At 32.4% G+C, this 16017-nt stretch overlaps 1 protein-coding gene across 2 annotated transcripts; it reads left to right on the forward strand.

The window, feature by feature from the left end:
* The first annotated feature begins 155 nt into the window (after positions 1 to 155).
* On the forward strand, positions 156 to 4365 carry LOC110620935 (transmembrane protein 87B). Of its 2 annotated transcripts, XM_021764885.2 has the most exons (5): positions 156 to 575; positions 979 to 1912; positions 2115 to 2210; positions 2380 to 2516; positions 3888 to 4365. In XM_021764885.2, the coding sequence occupies exons 1-5, from the start codon at positions 337 to 339 to the stop codon at positions 4018 to 4020; spliced, it is 1539 nt and encodes a 512-aa protein (XP_021620577.1). In that variant the 5' UTR covers positions 156 to 336; the 3' UTR covers positions 4021 to 4365. The 2 variants fall into 2 exon arrangements, with proteins under 2 accessions (XP_021620577.1, XP_043815147.1); XM_043959212.1 differs by lacking the exons at positions 2380 to 2516; positions 3888 to 4365 and having other exon boundaries at positions 979 to 2009.
* The last annotated feature ends 11652 nt before the right edge of the window (positions 4366 to 16017 follow it).

Consider the following 16017-nt stretch of genomic DNA (forward strand, 5'->3'; position numbering starts at 1 on the left):
GTTATATGAAAATGAAAGAATGTGAAAAATAATTAATAAAGAAAATATAAGTGGCTCTACTGGATATTTTTACCAGGCTTACTCAGCCCACTTCATGTATAACCAGGCTTTGAGAGGCCTTAGTTATAGAGTAAAAGGCCTGGCAGACAGTTGTGGTGTTATTATCTTCGCTCTGTTCTCTGTAGCTTGGTCAAGTGTTACTGTCTTTGCTTGTGACAAACCTTAGAAAATAAAAGAAAAATGTTGGAATCTTTGCCAATTAGCAATCATTAGCTTCATAGAAGAGACTGGAGCTGGAGCGAAGAAAAGAAGGAGAACATTTTAGGATAATCGAAGATGGAATTCAGAGAAATCCGGTGCTCTAGATTAAGATTTGTTGTAGGCTTAGTGTTGTGCTGCACAATAATTAAAGAGGTAAGTGCCTCGATTCATGAGTACCGAAACGAAGCTTTTATTCCACGCTCCGATGGCTTCTTCTTCCATGGCGGCAGTGAAGGCCTCTACGCTTCTAAGGTTCATGATTCCTCTTCTTCTTCTTCTCCTGACAAACCCCTCCAAGGAAAGTCCTTCATCAGGTTCCGTCCTTTATTTATTTATTTTCAAATTTTATGAATTGACTTTGAGCTTTTTAATTTTCTGCCTTTTCTGCTATTTCTTTTTTGATTTCTTATGATAGTTAGAATTCGTCTTCTTCTTCATTGGTTCTCTCTCTCTCTCTCTCTCTCTCTCTATGTATATACATGCTGATTGCTAATTTTAAGTTGTGATCAAGTGGATAATCAAGTAATTAAATGCTATTTAGTTATGGGTTGTGAACTCATGATCATCATGTTAAATGTCACTCGAATTTTGGAGATTCCTTTTTAAGAACACTTGAATTCTAAATATGGTTACAAAAAATTGATGCTTTTATACTCGTGAACCACTCATTTATACTCCCCTTCCTTAGTAGGACATTGGGTCGTTTATTGATTGCAGGTTTGAAGATGTCACCTTTGTGAGGACAAAGGAGGCTGCCAGTAAGCAGAATGAAATGCAGCAGAACACTGGATTGATAGAAGCCATCATATTTGAGGTGAAAGACAGGGAAAAGATTGGAGGGGCATTCCTAAAACTTAATGCCATATGCTGTCACCCTGCTGTTGCTCAGACCGGATCTTGTATGCTGGGAGAGGTAATTATTCAGAAAGACCAAGACAACCCAGAATGGCCTAAACGCATTCAAACATCCTTTGCTGGAAAAAATGAAGAAACTAAAATGAAACCTGAAACGGTGGAAATAAATAGTACTGGAATGTACTACCTTTATTTCATGTTTTGCAATCCAGACCTTAAGGGCACCTTGATCAAGGGGAGAACTGTGTGGAAGAACCCTAATGGTTATTTACCTGGGAAGATGACTCCTTTGATGACATTTTATGGAATTATGTCTTTGGCTTACCTTGCACTAGGACTAATCTGGTTTTTGAAGTTTGTTCAATACTGGAAGGATGTTATACAGCTGCACTACCACATCACAGCAGTCATTGCACTTGGAATGTGTGAAACGGCTGTTTGGTATTTTGAGTATGCCAATTTTAATTCGACTGGATTAAGGCCAATGGGTGTTACATTGTGGGCTGTGACCTCTAGGACTGTGAAGAAGACCCTATCTCGCCTACTCCTTTTGGTTGTCTCTATGGGGTATGGTGTAGTAAAGCCAACCCTTGGGGGTTTAACATCAAGAGTGGTTCTTCTTGGTCTGATATATTTTATTGCCTCAGAGGCACTTGAGCTTGTTGAACATCTAGGGAACATCAATGACTTGTCTAAGAAAACTGAGCTATTTTTAGTGCTACCTGTTGCTTTCCTAGATTCCTGCTTTATTGTTTGGATTTTCTCCTCTCTATCAAAAACTTTGGAGAAGCTTCAGGTAATTATCTTCTTTCAACCTGACCTAAATGTTTCAAAAGTTAATGCATCTACTGATTTGATGTCTGATAAATGAAGTTTGGAAATGTGAGATATAGGTTAGTGGGTTTATCCTTTTGTCCTTGTTCATTGATCTTCATCTAGCACTTTGAAATTGTCTTATTTTTAACATAACTTTTGCCCCCTTTGCCTGGTGGGTACAGATGAGGAGGAACATGGCTAAACTAGATCTCTACCGAAAATTTACCAATTCTCTTGCAGTGTTTGTTCTGCTCTCCATAGCTTGGATTGGCTTTGAGGTGATACTTATGTTCTTATTACAGATCACCAATGAGTTTATCGATAATTAACATTTTCTGAATTCAGGATGTGCATTAACAGCTGAAATTGATAGGTATATATTTCATTATTCTTCTATTCAAAAGAATACTCATCCTCCTGGACCTCCTCTGGTTTTTGTTTTCTTAGCTCTACTTCAATGCAACTGACCCGCTAAGTGAGCTATGGCAAGTAGCCTGGATCATTCCTGCTTTCTGGACTCTGCTTGCATATTCTCTCTTGGTGGTGATATGTGTCCTATGGGCTCCTTCACCCAACCCAACTAGGTACTTTCTTTGACAAAACCTTCTCCTTTTGCTTCTACTTTTTGTCTCTTTTAAGTTCGTGCAAGACCTCAACTCTTTCTCATTAATCATGGAAATGCCAGGATTATGATACGTTTTCTAGATCATAATTGAGATCAAAGTCAAACTGCTTCAAATCTAATATCTCATTACGGGTTTTTTTTTTTTTTTTTGAAAACAGTAATGGAATGAATTCCTTTATAACGTTTGAAGCTTGAGTCATCTCCTTCTAATGGAGTAATTAGAGAATTTCATAGGACTATTGGAAGCAACAATGACAATTTACCTCAGGTTACAACTTAAAGATCTCAGTCCCAACACCAATGAAGTTGGGAGAAGGGATTTATTGGGATGGGGAGCGACCTGCCCCCCTCCCCCACAAATGCAGTTTTCAAATAGTCAGTAGACTTCCTTGTGGTTCAAGAAAAGAATGAGAAACATACTTGCATATGAAGGCCAAAATTTAAAATCATGTAGTTTAATGATCTTGTAACTAATATTCACATTAATCAGAGTATTTTCTTCAAAATGAAACCACACTGGCAAGCCGATGCAGAATTATGATTTGTGTTTTTCATTTCAGTGATATATATCTTTACTTGCTTCTTACAAGCTGGTGTTTTCTTGTATTCTTTTTCATTTTATGTGGTTGTTATAACAATACAGGACCTACATTTCTGCATTTAAATAAAGTTTCATAGCTTTCATCTTGATAAAACATGAAAGCATATTTGGCTTGATAGTATTGTTGCTTGAGGTGCCTATTAGGATGAAATCTATCATCTAAGTTTGTGAGGTGGGTTTTAGAAAATATGACTTGTGAAGTAGTGAATCATCCCTTTTGTATGGAAATTAACTGTGAGAAACTGCATCGTTTAAAGAAAATCGGCTCTGCTCTTTTTATGGAAGTTTTCTGTTGATGTCAAGTTCTATTTATTTGGTGTGTTCAAGCCCAATTCAGAAGGGCCAGATTCTAGAATCTGCTTCACCACCAGCTGCGTTTCTGTAAATATCTTAGCTGTTATAACGGTATTAGAGAAGAGAACAGTAACTTTTCATTCATTCTAGATTATTCACACAAGCTGTATATAAACACACATGTAGTCAATATATTTTTCATCTTATTCTCCTCTATACTAGTCTTGTTATTTTCATTAACAATGGAGGAATTCCTTTAGAATCATTTTATGAGACAAACTGTTTGTCGACTTTTTTATATTTTTTAGTTAGAACACTTACTGAGCTCAAATGGCAACAATCACACCCTGTCCATGTCCTTCCAATGGTGGAAGCAAAAAGAAGCAACAAAGTAATTTTCAAAATAACAGCTAGTAACTGCTTGTGGACTTGTAGGTATGCATATTTAGAGGAGGCAGGCGAAGACTTCGACGAGGAGGGTATCTCGTTAACGAGCAGTGTGGATATGACGACTAAGCTAGAACGGAAAGGGCTGGGAGAAGATCTTGAGGAGGATAAGCGAGAGTAGATGAATATCACACAGCACAAAGGTGAATTCCCTGCTAAAGCTACAGTTGTATATCCAGGAATTTCACTCTAAAATGTGATGAGCAATTTGTGTTGTATGTACAAAACCTTGTGAAATTGGAAGTTGCAAGATAGAAGAGTTTGATGTGACTTAAAGATTACAGCTAACTCCTGAGGAATGAAACAATAAGAACAATTTAGTTTTAGGCATTAATCCCAAACTAGTTGGCTCAGCTACGTGGATACATTTTCGGCTCTGTTAAACTCTGAAACAAACCAAAAACAAGTTGTACTTCTATTCTTATGGTTGATGCCTTGTTTGGAGGTGTCTGCAGATTTTTTTTTTTTTCTTTTTCTTTTTCTCTCGAAGGTCACAGAAAATCCATTAAAATTCTCAAGGCTTATAGAAAAACATAGAAGGCTTAAAGGAAAGAAGCTATTAAGGCTCTAACATATACAAAATAAAAGAACCAGACCTACAAGTCTAAGCTTACAATAAGGAATTGTAAGCTCCAGGTCCATAAGTCCAAGTCCACAAGAAGGAAGTGCTAAACTGAGTAGAGAAGACTTCCGGTTTGATTTGGTTAGACAAAAAAAAAACAGTTCAGAAAATTGGTTTTATACTTTTATTTGAATGAAGAAAAAACATAAATTAAAATTATGAAATAAATAAATGAGTTGACAAATTATTTATTTTATTATTATTATTTATGTCATGAGTTATGAAAGGAAGTCCAATCCACGGGACTCCCGTTCCGTCAGCAGTCTCCTTTTGCGTGCGAATAATAGTTTATACAAGGAAACTCAACTCAGATATTCTATTGCAGACGGATATAATCTCTATGAATCAAGCTCAGTGCTCTTCCAAGATAACTCAAGTCTCTTCACACATAATTGAATTTTTTTTTTCTTTACTGATCTGATTCTCCAAAAGAAAAAATCTTCCAACCCTTTCAGTTCTTATCCTTTGCTTCTCTAGCAAAAGATCTTTGTTGATAGAGATAGCGACTGAGAGGTGTTTTCGCCTGTAATTTTGAATTTTGATAGATTATATTCATTCCACTTTTCTAAAATCCGCCTTTAAATATGAAATCTTCCTGAAAAATTGCTTCTATAATTTATTTATTCCAAGTATAATTCTGAAATGTGCATTTAATTTTAGGCAATAGATTTGGCTTCTTGTTTGTTTGTGCTTGTACAACTTGTGCAAAAGGGAATGGCATTAAAATTTTTAATAATTTGGTTGCTTTGAGTAATGGGCATTTGTTGATTTTTCCTTGGTTAATTACTTGAGAAAAGAATACGAGTCACCACCACCATCATCATGGAGGTAGTCCATACGACGATCCCTTCTTGTCGTGTTGTTGCCGCCCTTGCTTGCTTGTATCTCCATTTTCGGCGGGGTTGGGAGATGCATATATGCAGCTTGATATCCTCTCTTGCGGTGCTTTGGATAGAAAGAGTTCCGACTAAAGAAATTTTATCAGAATGAAAATTTATTTTATTTTTAATATGAGTATAGTATAAATAAATACAAGAGAGTTTATACAAATATTTCAATCAATATAAAGTTAACAGAGTTATAATAGAAGATAAATTCAAGTGGTTGATTTTGATTATGATTCCAAAATCGAATCAACATTATCTCTAGTAGAGTTATAACAGAAGATGAATTCAAGTGATTGATTTTGATTATGATTCCAAAATCGAACCAATATTATCTCTAATACTCCTCTGCAAGATTGAGGATCCATCATAGAAATCAATCTTAAACCTGTTAATATGAAACTTTACATTTGTTAAAGGTTTTGTCAATAAATCAGCTAATTGATTATTGGACAAAATATGGGAAATACGAAGAGTTTCTTATTGAACCAAATCACGAACAAAGTGAATAACTATTTCAAGATGTTTAATCTTGGAATGAAAAACAAGATTCTAATACGTATATATCGTAGATATGTTATCACAGTAGATGATCGACGATGGTACCTTATAGCCGAGTTTAGTTAGTAAGGACTTAACCCATTGAACTTCAACTACTGTTGAAGCTATTACCTTATATTCAGCTTTTGTATTGGACCAAGCAACTGTTCGTTGCTTTTTAGAACTCCAACTTATCGGTATTTTGCTGAGTTGAAGTTCTATTCGAAGGATCTCCTACCTCATCTGCATTTGAAAAGGCATGAAAAGCAAGTTTTAATTGAGAGGTGATAGTAATACCGGAATCAATAGTGGACTTGAGGTATCGGAGCAGCTGTTTCAAGGTTAGCCGGTGCAACTGATTCGGATGTTGCATAAAATGTGATAACTTATTAACCGTAAAAGTAATATTCGGTCTAGTAAGACTAAAATACTGTAATCCTCAAATTAATTTCTGATAAGTAGTAAGATCCACAACAGAAAATCTAGAAACTGATTTCCTTAAGTTGCTATCTACGACAATTAGAGTAGACACTGCTTTAGCCCCATCCATATTACCTATTTCTAGAAGCTTTCGGATATAATGATGTTGTGAAAGAAATAGACCATTTGTCATTTGATGAACATCCACACCAAGAAACAATGACAGGGTCTAAGGGTCTTTCAACGAAAACTTATTTCTTAGAGCTTGAACAAACCAAATTACAAACGATGAATCATTCCCTATTATAATGAGATTATCTACATACACAACAAAATAACAACAAATATTTCATTTTCGATTAAAAAAAAAAAAAAGGAATGATCACATTAAGATAACTGAAATCCATATTGTATAATGAAAGACCAAAGAGCTTAATACCATGCTCTAGGTGCCTGCTTCAAGCCATAAAGAGTCTTAAGAAACTTACACACATGATGAGACTTTGAAGGATTTTTATATCTAGGCAGTTGTTGCATAAAGACCTCCTCCTGCAAAGGACCATGTAGAAATGCATTGTTAATGTCAAGCTATATTAATGGCCAAGAATTTGAAACTGCCAAGATTAGCACTATTCAAATTATAACTGGTTTCACTACTGGGCTGAATGTCTTATTGTAATCAAGTCCTGGCCTTTGATTATATCCATGAGCTATCAATCTGGCCTTATATTATTGTATAGAGCCATCCGCATTTCTTTTAACCCTGTAAATCCACTTACAACCAACCAGATTATGATGAGACTCAGATAAAACAAGAATCCAAGTTTTATTATCAAGCAAGGTATTAAATTCATTCGACATAGCATTACGCCACTCAGGAACAGCTAAAGTCTATTTGACTGTTGTTGGTTCTGGTATTTCAAGTAATGGGTGTTTGGAGACATGATTTAAAATTTTGAGTTTTCGAATATTGTTCTTTGAACGTATAATCATGGGATGATTATTCACGGTTGGGAGAACGATATTCGGCAATGGAGGTGTAACGACCCGGAAACAGGACCGCTACCGGCGCTAGGATCCAGATCGGCATAAGGCCGCTGGGACCCGTAGCAAGCCTGACTTACATCCTGTATACCTGTTAAATCCCATACATGATCAAACATATGCATAAAAATTTTGAACTTTCTCATTCATTCACAAAGCTTAATATGTGCATACACAACTCATAACCAAAAACATTAAACCCCACACTGGAGCCCTCATCAAATGCTCCAATGGGGTAACATATCATACATTAAGCTTGGTTTACATAAACATAAATAAAACATTTCATTAATAAGATCATGTATCAAAAAGGGATTAACCAACATACTAGGGTCAAGCACAACTCTAAACTCAATATAACTCTTAACATTACATTTCAGTACTATACTTTACATTATATCATTCTCATGTCCACATCTAGCTATTACATAAAACATAACTTTACTCTTGGTGGCTTCCTGATCTATCCCGTACCTGCAAACCTGGGGGTGATGGGAACGGGGTGAGCTACTAGAGCCCAGTGAGCAGAATAATAAAACATTATATTTAAAATTCATGCTTTCATGGAATGCATCACATCACAAACAAATCACATCAAGGATGGACTTGTCACCATTTAGCCCTCTACACAATCCAATCATGCCAGGGGCGTAGTGCAGGCCACACCTGGTCTTTCTCTTACACATAACATATCATACATATCCAATCGTGTCGGGGGCGTAGTGCAGACCACACCCGGACTTTCTCTTACAGTGTGCTAGGGGCGTAGTGCAGGCCACACCTGGACTTCCATATCATATCATAACATACAAGGGCTAATGGATCATTCAATACCCATCCACATCAACATCAAGATATGCAATGCAACATATTCGTGAATTCTAATGCAAACAACCTAATATATCTCATGGCATTTGTGATGCATGAACATGCTCGAAACTGATTTATTTACTTTGAAACATAAGAGTTATTCTACTCACCTTAGGCTAGCTCTGAAAAGACTCGGAAGCAGCTATCTCACTGCTGGGGTCCTCGGTTCCTCGGGTCTGAACCTACACAGGTGGACTCAAATGAGGGACCAAACATACAAGAACATGACTCTAAAATACTCCCCAAAAACCCCCTAAAACACCTTAAAACAATCATAGAAATCATGCAAAGGAAGGCTGAACAGGGCACTTTCGGCGGCAGGTTCGGCAGCCGAAAGTCCCTCCAGAGCCGAAAGTCATGCACCTTCGGCAGCACTTTCGGCGGCCGAAGGTTCCTTCCAGATCAGAAACTCATGCATGTTCGGCGGCACCTTCGGCGGCCGAAACTCCCTTCCAGAGCCGAAAGTCCACTTTCGGAGGCAGGGTTCTGCAGCCAAAGGCTTGCCTCCACAGGCAAGTTCGGCGGCCGAAAGTCTCTTTGGCTATCGAACCTGAGTTCTTCCAAATGGCAGAACTCAGCCTCCACATGCACATTTTGCCTCCCAAACCATTCAAACATGTATTTACCTATTCTACAACAAGCATTCACAAGCAAATAAGCATTTAGTGTCTCAAACTATCCTAAACCCCAACACACACACAAAAGGCAACTCAAACAACATACATTACTTATAAACTCAACATTAACCCTAACATGCAATCAACTAACTTACACATGCATTTCTACCCTATAAACTTCATAAAACTTGTTTAAAATATGAAATGAGCTAAGGATCTACTCTTACCTTTTGAAGACCGAGAGGAAAGAGGATCCTAACTTGGAGATGGGAGAAATCTAGCTCCTTGGACCTCCAAGCTCCAAAACTTGCTCTAAGCTTCAAAAATCTTCAAAACCAAGTGAAAACTTGTTAAAACTCGAAAGATTTGAGGAAGAACACCAAAATCGACCAAGGGAGGGCATGGACTCACCGTTGGCCGAAAATAGGGGAGAAAGCTCACCTATTTTCGGCCATGGGTCCTCTTATAGGTGGCAAGCCAGGCCACCTTCGGAAGCCGAAGGCAACTCCAAAACGCATGCATGTTCGACGGCCGAACATGAGCCACATTCGGAAGCCTAACGTGCCCCCCTAAACTATCCCACGTTCAGCGGCCGAACCTGGAAATGCCTCCATGGTCCTTTTCATTCAAAACTCAGTTTCTTTCTTACTTAAAATCATATAATACATGAAAACATTTTACAAAAACATGATTTTACCTTACTAGAGGTTTCCGACATCCGAGATCCCACCGGATGGTAGGAATTCCGATACCGAAGTCTAGCCGGGTATTACAGGAGGAGTAACAGTCTCGATTGAAGAAGAAGTGGAATTCGATGAGGGCTGCGAAAGAGATGAGGTTAGTTGATCATTTGTTGACACGGTGGTCTGTAAGTCAGTAGTAACAGTAGGAGAGAGAGACGAAACTATCGTGGGTGTAAACGGAATATTCGTTGAAATAGAATAAGAAAATGGAACATTATACCAATATGATGAAGATAAGGACTCTGGAGATTGTTGAGTTGGAAAAGGAAAAATTTTCTCTAAAAATAAAACATGATGGGACTCAATATACCTATTTTGACTAATATTATACCAAATGTATACACTTTTGTTTGAAGAGTAATTAAGAAAGACATATGTAATAGACTTAGTATCAAACTTAGAGTGCACATAGGGCCTTAAACATGGATAACACAGACACCAAACATACATAGAGACTGATAATTTGGTGATCGACCAAACAATTTTTTATAGAGAGACACATAATTGAGAACTGATGTAGGCATACGGTTGATTAGATAAGTTACTGTTTTAAAAGTAAAGGTCCAAAAGGAGGATGGTAAACTAGCCGTTTGTAACAATGTAAGACCAGTTTCAACCAAATGTCAATGACAGCATTCAGCTGCACCATTATGTGGGGGTGTGTGTGAGGTTTGTAAATGATTTATACAAGATTTCTGAAAGTATTTCTTAAGAGCAACATACTCACCATCCCCATCTGTATAAATAGTTTTTATTTTATAATTAAAGGCATTTTTGATAAATTTTTGAAATACTGAACAAATTTCATAAATATCATATTTTGCCTTTAAAAAATATAACCAAATATATTTTGTGTAATGGTTCACAAATATTATATAATAAAGAAAACCATTGAAGAATGAACTGGAGCAGGTCCCCTTAAATTTGAATAAAGAAGTTCAAGAGGATGAGTATTAATTAAAGAAGAAATACCAAATGGGACCCTCTGGCTTTTATTACAATGACAAAGATCGCACACGCTTTCCTTAATAATAGATAAGGGAAGAGAAAATTTCGATAAAATAAAATTAAAGATTTTCGAATTGGGATAACCAAAACGTTGATACCACGACACAGATAAAAGACAAACATAATGACAGCCAGAAAACACCAAATTTTGAAACAGCCTGGGCTTATAAAAAGACACCAAATTTTGAAACAGCCTGGGCTTATAAAAAGATTGGTCAAGCAAGCCTTAGGCTAGAGTCTCCCTCGTAGATTAATCCTTTATGAGATAAAACCGAGAAAAAAATTAAATAAAACTTGATTAGAATTACAAAATTGAGGAATACATATAAGATTTGTTTGGATTTTTGGTACAAACAGCATATTGGAAAGATAACAAAACTTGGAAGGTAAAGGAAAAATACCAAAACTAACATGAGTAATAGACAAACTTGAACCATCCGTGAACTGCAATTCATCATTCCCATCATATGGAGCATGAAGTGAGAGATTGCACAAGTCATTCGTCAAATGGTACGAAACTGCAGTATCGAGCAACCATGGAGAATCACCATGCTGCCGTGTACTCACACAATTTGCTTGCAGCCGTTGAGTCAATAAAGGCTAAAAAAATTCTTAGTTTTGAAACACTATCTAAGAGTATAGCCATATCATTCACAAAACTGATATTAAACTTTTGACCAAGAGCCTTGATTACTATCGAATCCACCAGATTTGGATTTACCATTCGAATATCCCTTCGATTGATTAACAACAAGAACATATACAATACCAGTATATTGTCGACCATAGGAGCCTTGTTTGTATGAAGACTTGTTATAGTTCGACTTTCGAACATGATTAGTAGTAATCAAAGCAACCTCATGACGAATCAATCTGCTTCGGATACAATTCATGAGCTAATAGTTTGTCTTAAAGCTCATTAAAGGAAATTATAGTATCGCGCGTATAAATGGCAGCAGCAACCACAACAAAAGTCTTAGTATCAGCAACCACATTCATAACAGAAAACGAGAGTTAAGATCAAAGAGCAGCAAGAATTAATTGATCTTGACACTCTCAACATTCGTAATCTAGATTGGGAACCTATTTTCCTTCTTGAGTAATAAATGTAGGAGGAATTTGGACATAGTACTCAGAACATATCCCATAAGACCTTTAAGTAGTGGAGAAACTTGAACTCTCCATGTCGGATAGTCTGTAACTGTAAGGTTTAATGAAAACTGACTACCGTTGATGAATACAAGAGAACGAACGGATGCATGAGCAACATTTGTTATACTATTACACGCCATAATTGAAACGAAAGAAATAAAAAAAAAAAAGAGAGATTTTTCGAATCAGGCTTTGATACTATAAAGAAATTTTATCAGAATGAAAATTTACTTTATTTTTAATATGAGTGTGGTATAAATAGATATAAGAGAATTTAATATACAAAGATTTCAATCAATACAAAGCTAACGGAGTTATAATAAAAGATAAATTTAAGTGGTTGATTTTAATTGTGATTCTAAAATCGAATCAATATTATCACTAATAGAGTTATAACTGAAAAATAAATTTAAATAGTTGATTTTAATTATAATTTTAAAATTGAACCAATATTATTTCTAACACGGACCACAACACTATTACCACCACCACATCCATTGATGCCTGTGCGGACTCAATGATTTGATAAGCGCAAGGATTCATGAGTTGATATCTCGTTTTCCATTTCCAGAAATTTCAGTCAATTTTCATTGCATGCAAAAGAAGACTCTGTAAAGTATAATTTTTTCAATGCCTCAAGTTAATCTGAGTAACTTCATGGATGTAGTTTGGGTGGTTCAATCAGGATGGAGAGAGCGGAGGAAAATGAGGTTTTTAAAATAAGATTTTCTTTATTATTATTTTTTAATTTTATGGAATAGAAAAGGAAATTTGAGATTTTCAAAATCTTTTAAAAGATATTATTAAATAATTATGGATTATTAATAATTTTAAATTTACATTTCATTATTATACGAAATTGTTCATTAATTTATTGGTCCAACACATAATCTAAAATAAATTAAATTTATTTAAACTTATATACTCCTATTTATAAGGAGATGCTTTGATAAAAAGTAAGAGTAAACCTTATCTTTTTTTATGCTTCAAATTTCAAAATTTTCTTATATTGAGATTCAGTCGAAAGGAGATTAGAGATGAATATTATGTCGATTCGGTTAAATCGAACTGAATAAATTAAAAATTAAAATTTTAATATTTATAAAAATCAAACTGAATTGATTTTGATCAGAAATCGAATCGAATCGAATCTGTCTGATTCAGTTCGATTCAATTCAATTTGATCAATTTGAATTTTTAATAAATTTTTTACTTTTTACACTTTATTTTTAATATTTTAAAATTTAATTAAAATATTTTATCTTATATGATTTAATCTCTTTATATTATTGAAAATAATATATTATTATCACTAAATCAGTTCGGTTTGATTTTTTTTATAAAAATCAAATCGAATCGAAATAATTAAAATTTTTAAAATTAAAAATTAAACTGATTCAAAATGAATAAAAAATAAACCGAATAATTAATTCAATTTGATTAATTTTTTTGATTTCAATTGAATTCTGCTCACGTCGAAGAGAGGTGATATAAATTGTTGTATTATATTTGCTTTACCTTTCATTCCTCTATTTCTATTATCACTTTTTATTTTTCATTAACCATCCGGTCCCAAGCATGAATGTTTTCAGTTATTACTCTCTTTATCTTTTATTTTTTCATTAATTTTTTTTTTTATTACATTCAAACGCAATGCAGAAGATAAATATTTTATTTAATAATAATTTTAAATATAATATCTAGTATCTTAAATCAGTTAATACATTAATATTTAGAAGTTGAAGGTGTATTATGAAAAATTATTTCTTGTAATATTTAATTGATTATATTAAGACAATTATTAACCTAATTCTATTTTCATATCATAATTTTTATTTATTTTATTTTTTCAGATATTAAGAAATATAAATTTTTTAATTATATTATTTTAAATAAATATTTTAATTTTTTTTAAATAAAATAAAATTATAATAGTTCATTTATATATTATTATAATTTAAAAAAATACATTAAATAATAAAAATTATGAAAAAAAGATATTTTTGAAAAATAATGTTATATTATTTCTTTCTTTTTTCCATCTTTTATAATTAATATAATTATTTTTTATTTATTATAATTTTAATTAAATATATTGTTTCATTTAAAAATGTAAGTACCACGTAGATCCATAAAAAAAATGTGAAAATTGTAAATGTAGTTTGAGAAAGTGTCTGTTAAGCGCTTAAAATGAATATGAAATTAGTTTTCGTGTTATGAATCAATGAAAAAAAAATCACATCAATGGATGAATTTAAAACGTTTAAAAATAAAATCATTTATTAATTAAATAAATACCGAAAAATTCAGTAAGTAACTATAAGCTATGGTGCACCGCACGATACTAGGATGCTTTTTATTATTAAAATTTTTTACCAAATTATTTTTTATAATATTTTATTAACAATTATTTCATAATTTTATTATTTTAAAATTATTATTTATTTTTTTAGATTATAATAATATTCACTATTATAATACTATTTAATTTTATAGTATTTTTAATAATTTTTTTAAAAAAAAATTAATATCCATAAAAATTGTTTTTATTATTTTTTTCATCTAGATATACATAATGATTGAAACAAATATATCAATTCATAGTTAAAATATATTAGAATGGGATAAAATTGTCATATTAAAAAAATAAAAAAGTATAAATTATAAAAATTTAGCCAACAGTGAAAATGAAAAGGAAAAAATTAAAATAATAACAGTAAAATAAGTTAAATAAACAATTAAGTGAATATAAACAAATAAAATAAAATAAAAAACTCATATACGTGGTTAAAATTTAAAATAAATTTCAAACTTAAAAAATTAAAAATATTAACATGCGACATAATCTTGTGTAAAATACTTTTTAAAACATATAAAATAAATAAAAATATAAAAATATATTTAAAAAAAAAAAGGAAGAAAAGCCAATTTTTTTAAAGGTATTTGGGAATGGAGTGTGACGTGTACTGAAATCATAGGTGGTCCTTTGATACTTTTCGTATTAAAAAGTGTAAACAGTATTTTTAAAAAAGAAAGAAAAATAAAGAAAATAATAGGAAAAATGTATTTAAAAAAAATAAAGTGGAAAGAGACAGGTGAAATATCTTTAAAATAATCTACTGGAATTTAAAGTATATTTATTAGAAAATACACTTTTTAAAATTTTATTTATTGAAAAATATAACATAAATGTGTTTATAATTTTTTTCAAGAAATATGTTTGTCTTTAAATTATAAAAATAATATTTATAATATAATTTTAAATATAATAAATTAAAATATAAATTGATAAGCTTATTAAATTTAATTAAGAAAATATAATTTTTCAAAAACTAGCTAAATGAGTTACTTTTTTTGATATGAGAGAAGTAAAATATTTTATTTTTATGAAGTTAATTTAATTATCAAATTAAATAAGTTAAATTTTTGTACTACTTTAACTTTTTAAATTTATTTGATTTAATTGTTGGACATAACTAATAATTGATAATTAATTTAAGTGTTTAATAAATTATATAACCGATATTGTTGATACGTAAAAGATATTTTAAAAGTTTAGTTTTATTAGTAAGTTATCTATTATTTATCAGGTGCATCAAACATCTCTTTAACTTATTAGAAAGATGTTCTCTTTTTAACTTCCTCAAATAGCAAGAATCTTATCATTCTATCAATTTCCCATGTACCTCCAATCTTCTTTTTGCTCATAAAATAAAATATCTCGGAGGACCTTTAAACCTTCTTATATAGTTGTCATTTATTTGCTTCAAAATGGTTTTATGTGGCCTAGATGTTGTGATTATATAGGCCATTGTTAATGGTTTTATTCCTTATAAGTTATTAGATCGTTGGCAAAATTTTTTATTTGACCAAAATATTTTCTTTTATTTTCTATATCGAATTTTAAAACAAGTGAATTTACAAAATAGAGAAAAAAGGGTTATGAGTCTTTTGGGATATCTCTTGTAGAATTCTTCTCACGCTTAAGTGAAATTTAAAAATTTAGAGTTAAAATTTTTTTACTAGAAATTACAAAAAAGAAAAAAGCCAAGAGAAGAGAAAGAAGAAAATGAAGAAAAGAAATGAGGAGAAAACTCACTTGTTAAGGTGTACTGGATCAAAATAAAAAAATTTCAACACCTTAACTAACACAATTTATGTAAATATGTGATAATATATTTTAGTAAGAGACATTATTTAATTTAAATAAATTTATAA

Source organism: Manihot esculenta, chromosome 8 (genome assembly GCF_001659605.2).
Source record: "Manihot esculenta cultivar AM560-2 chromosome 8, M.esculenta_v8, whole genome shotgun sequence".
Taxonomy (NCBI): Eukaryota; Viridiplantae; Streptophyta; class Magnoliopsida; order Malpighiales; family Euphorbiaceae; genus Manihot; species Manihot esculenta.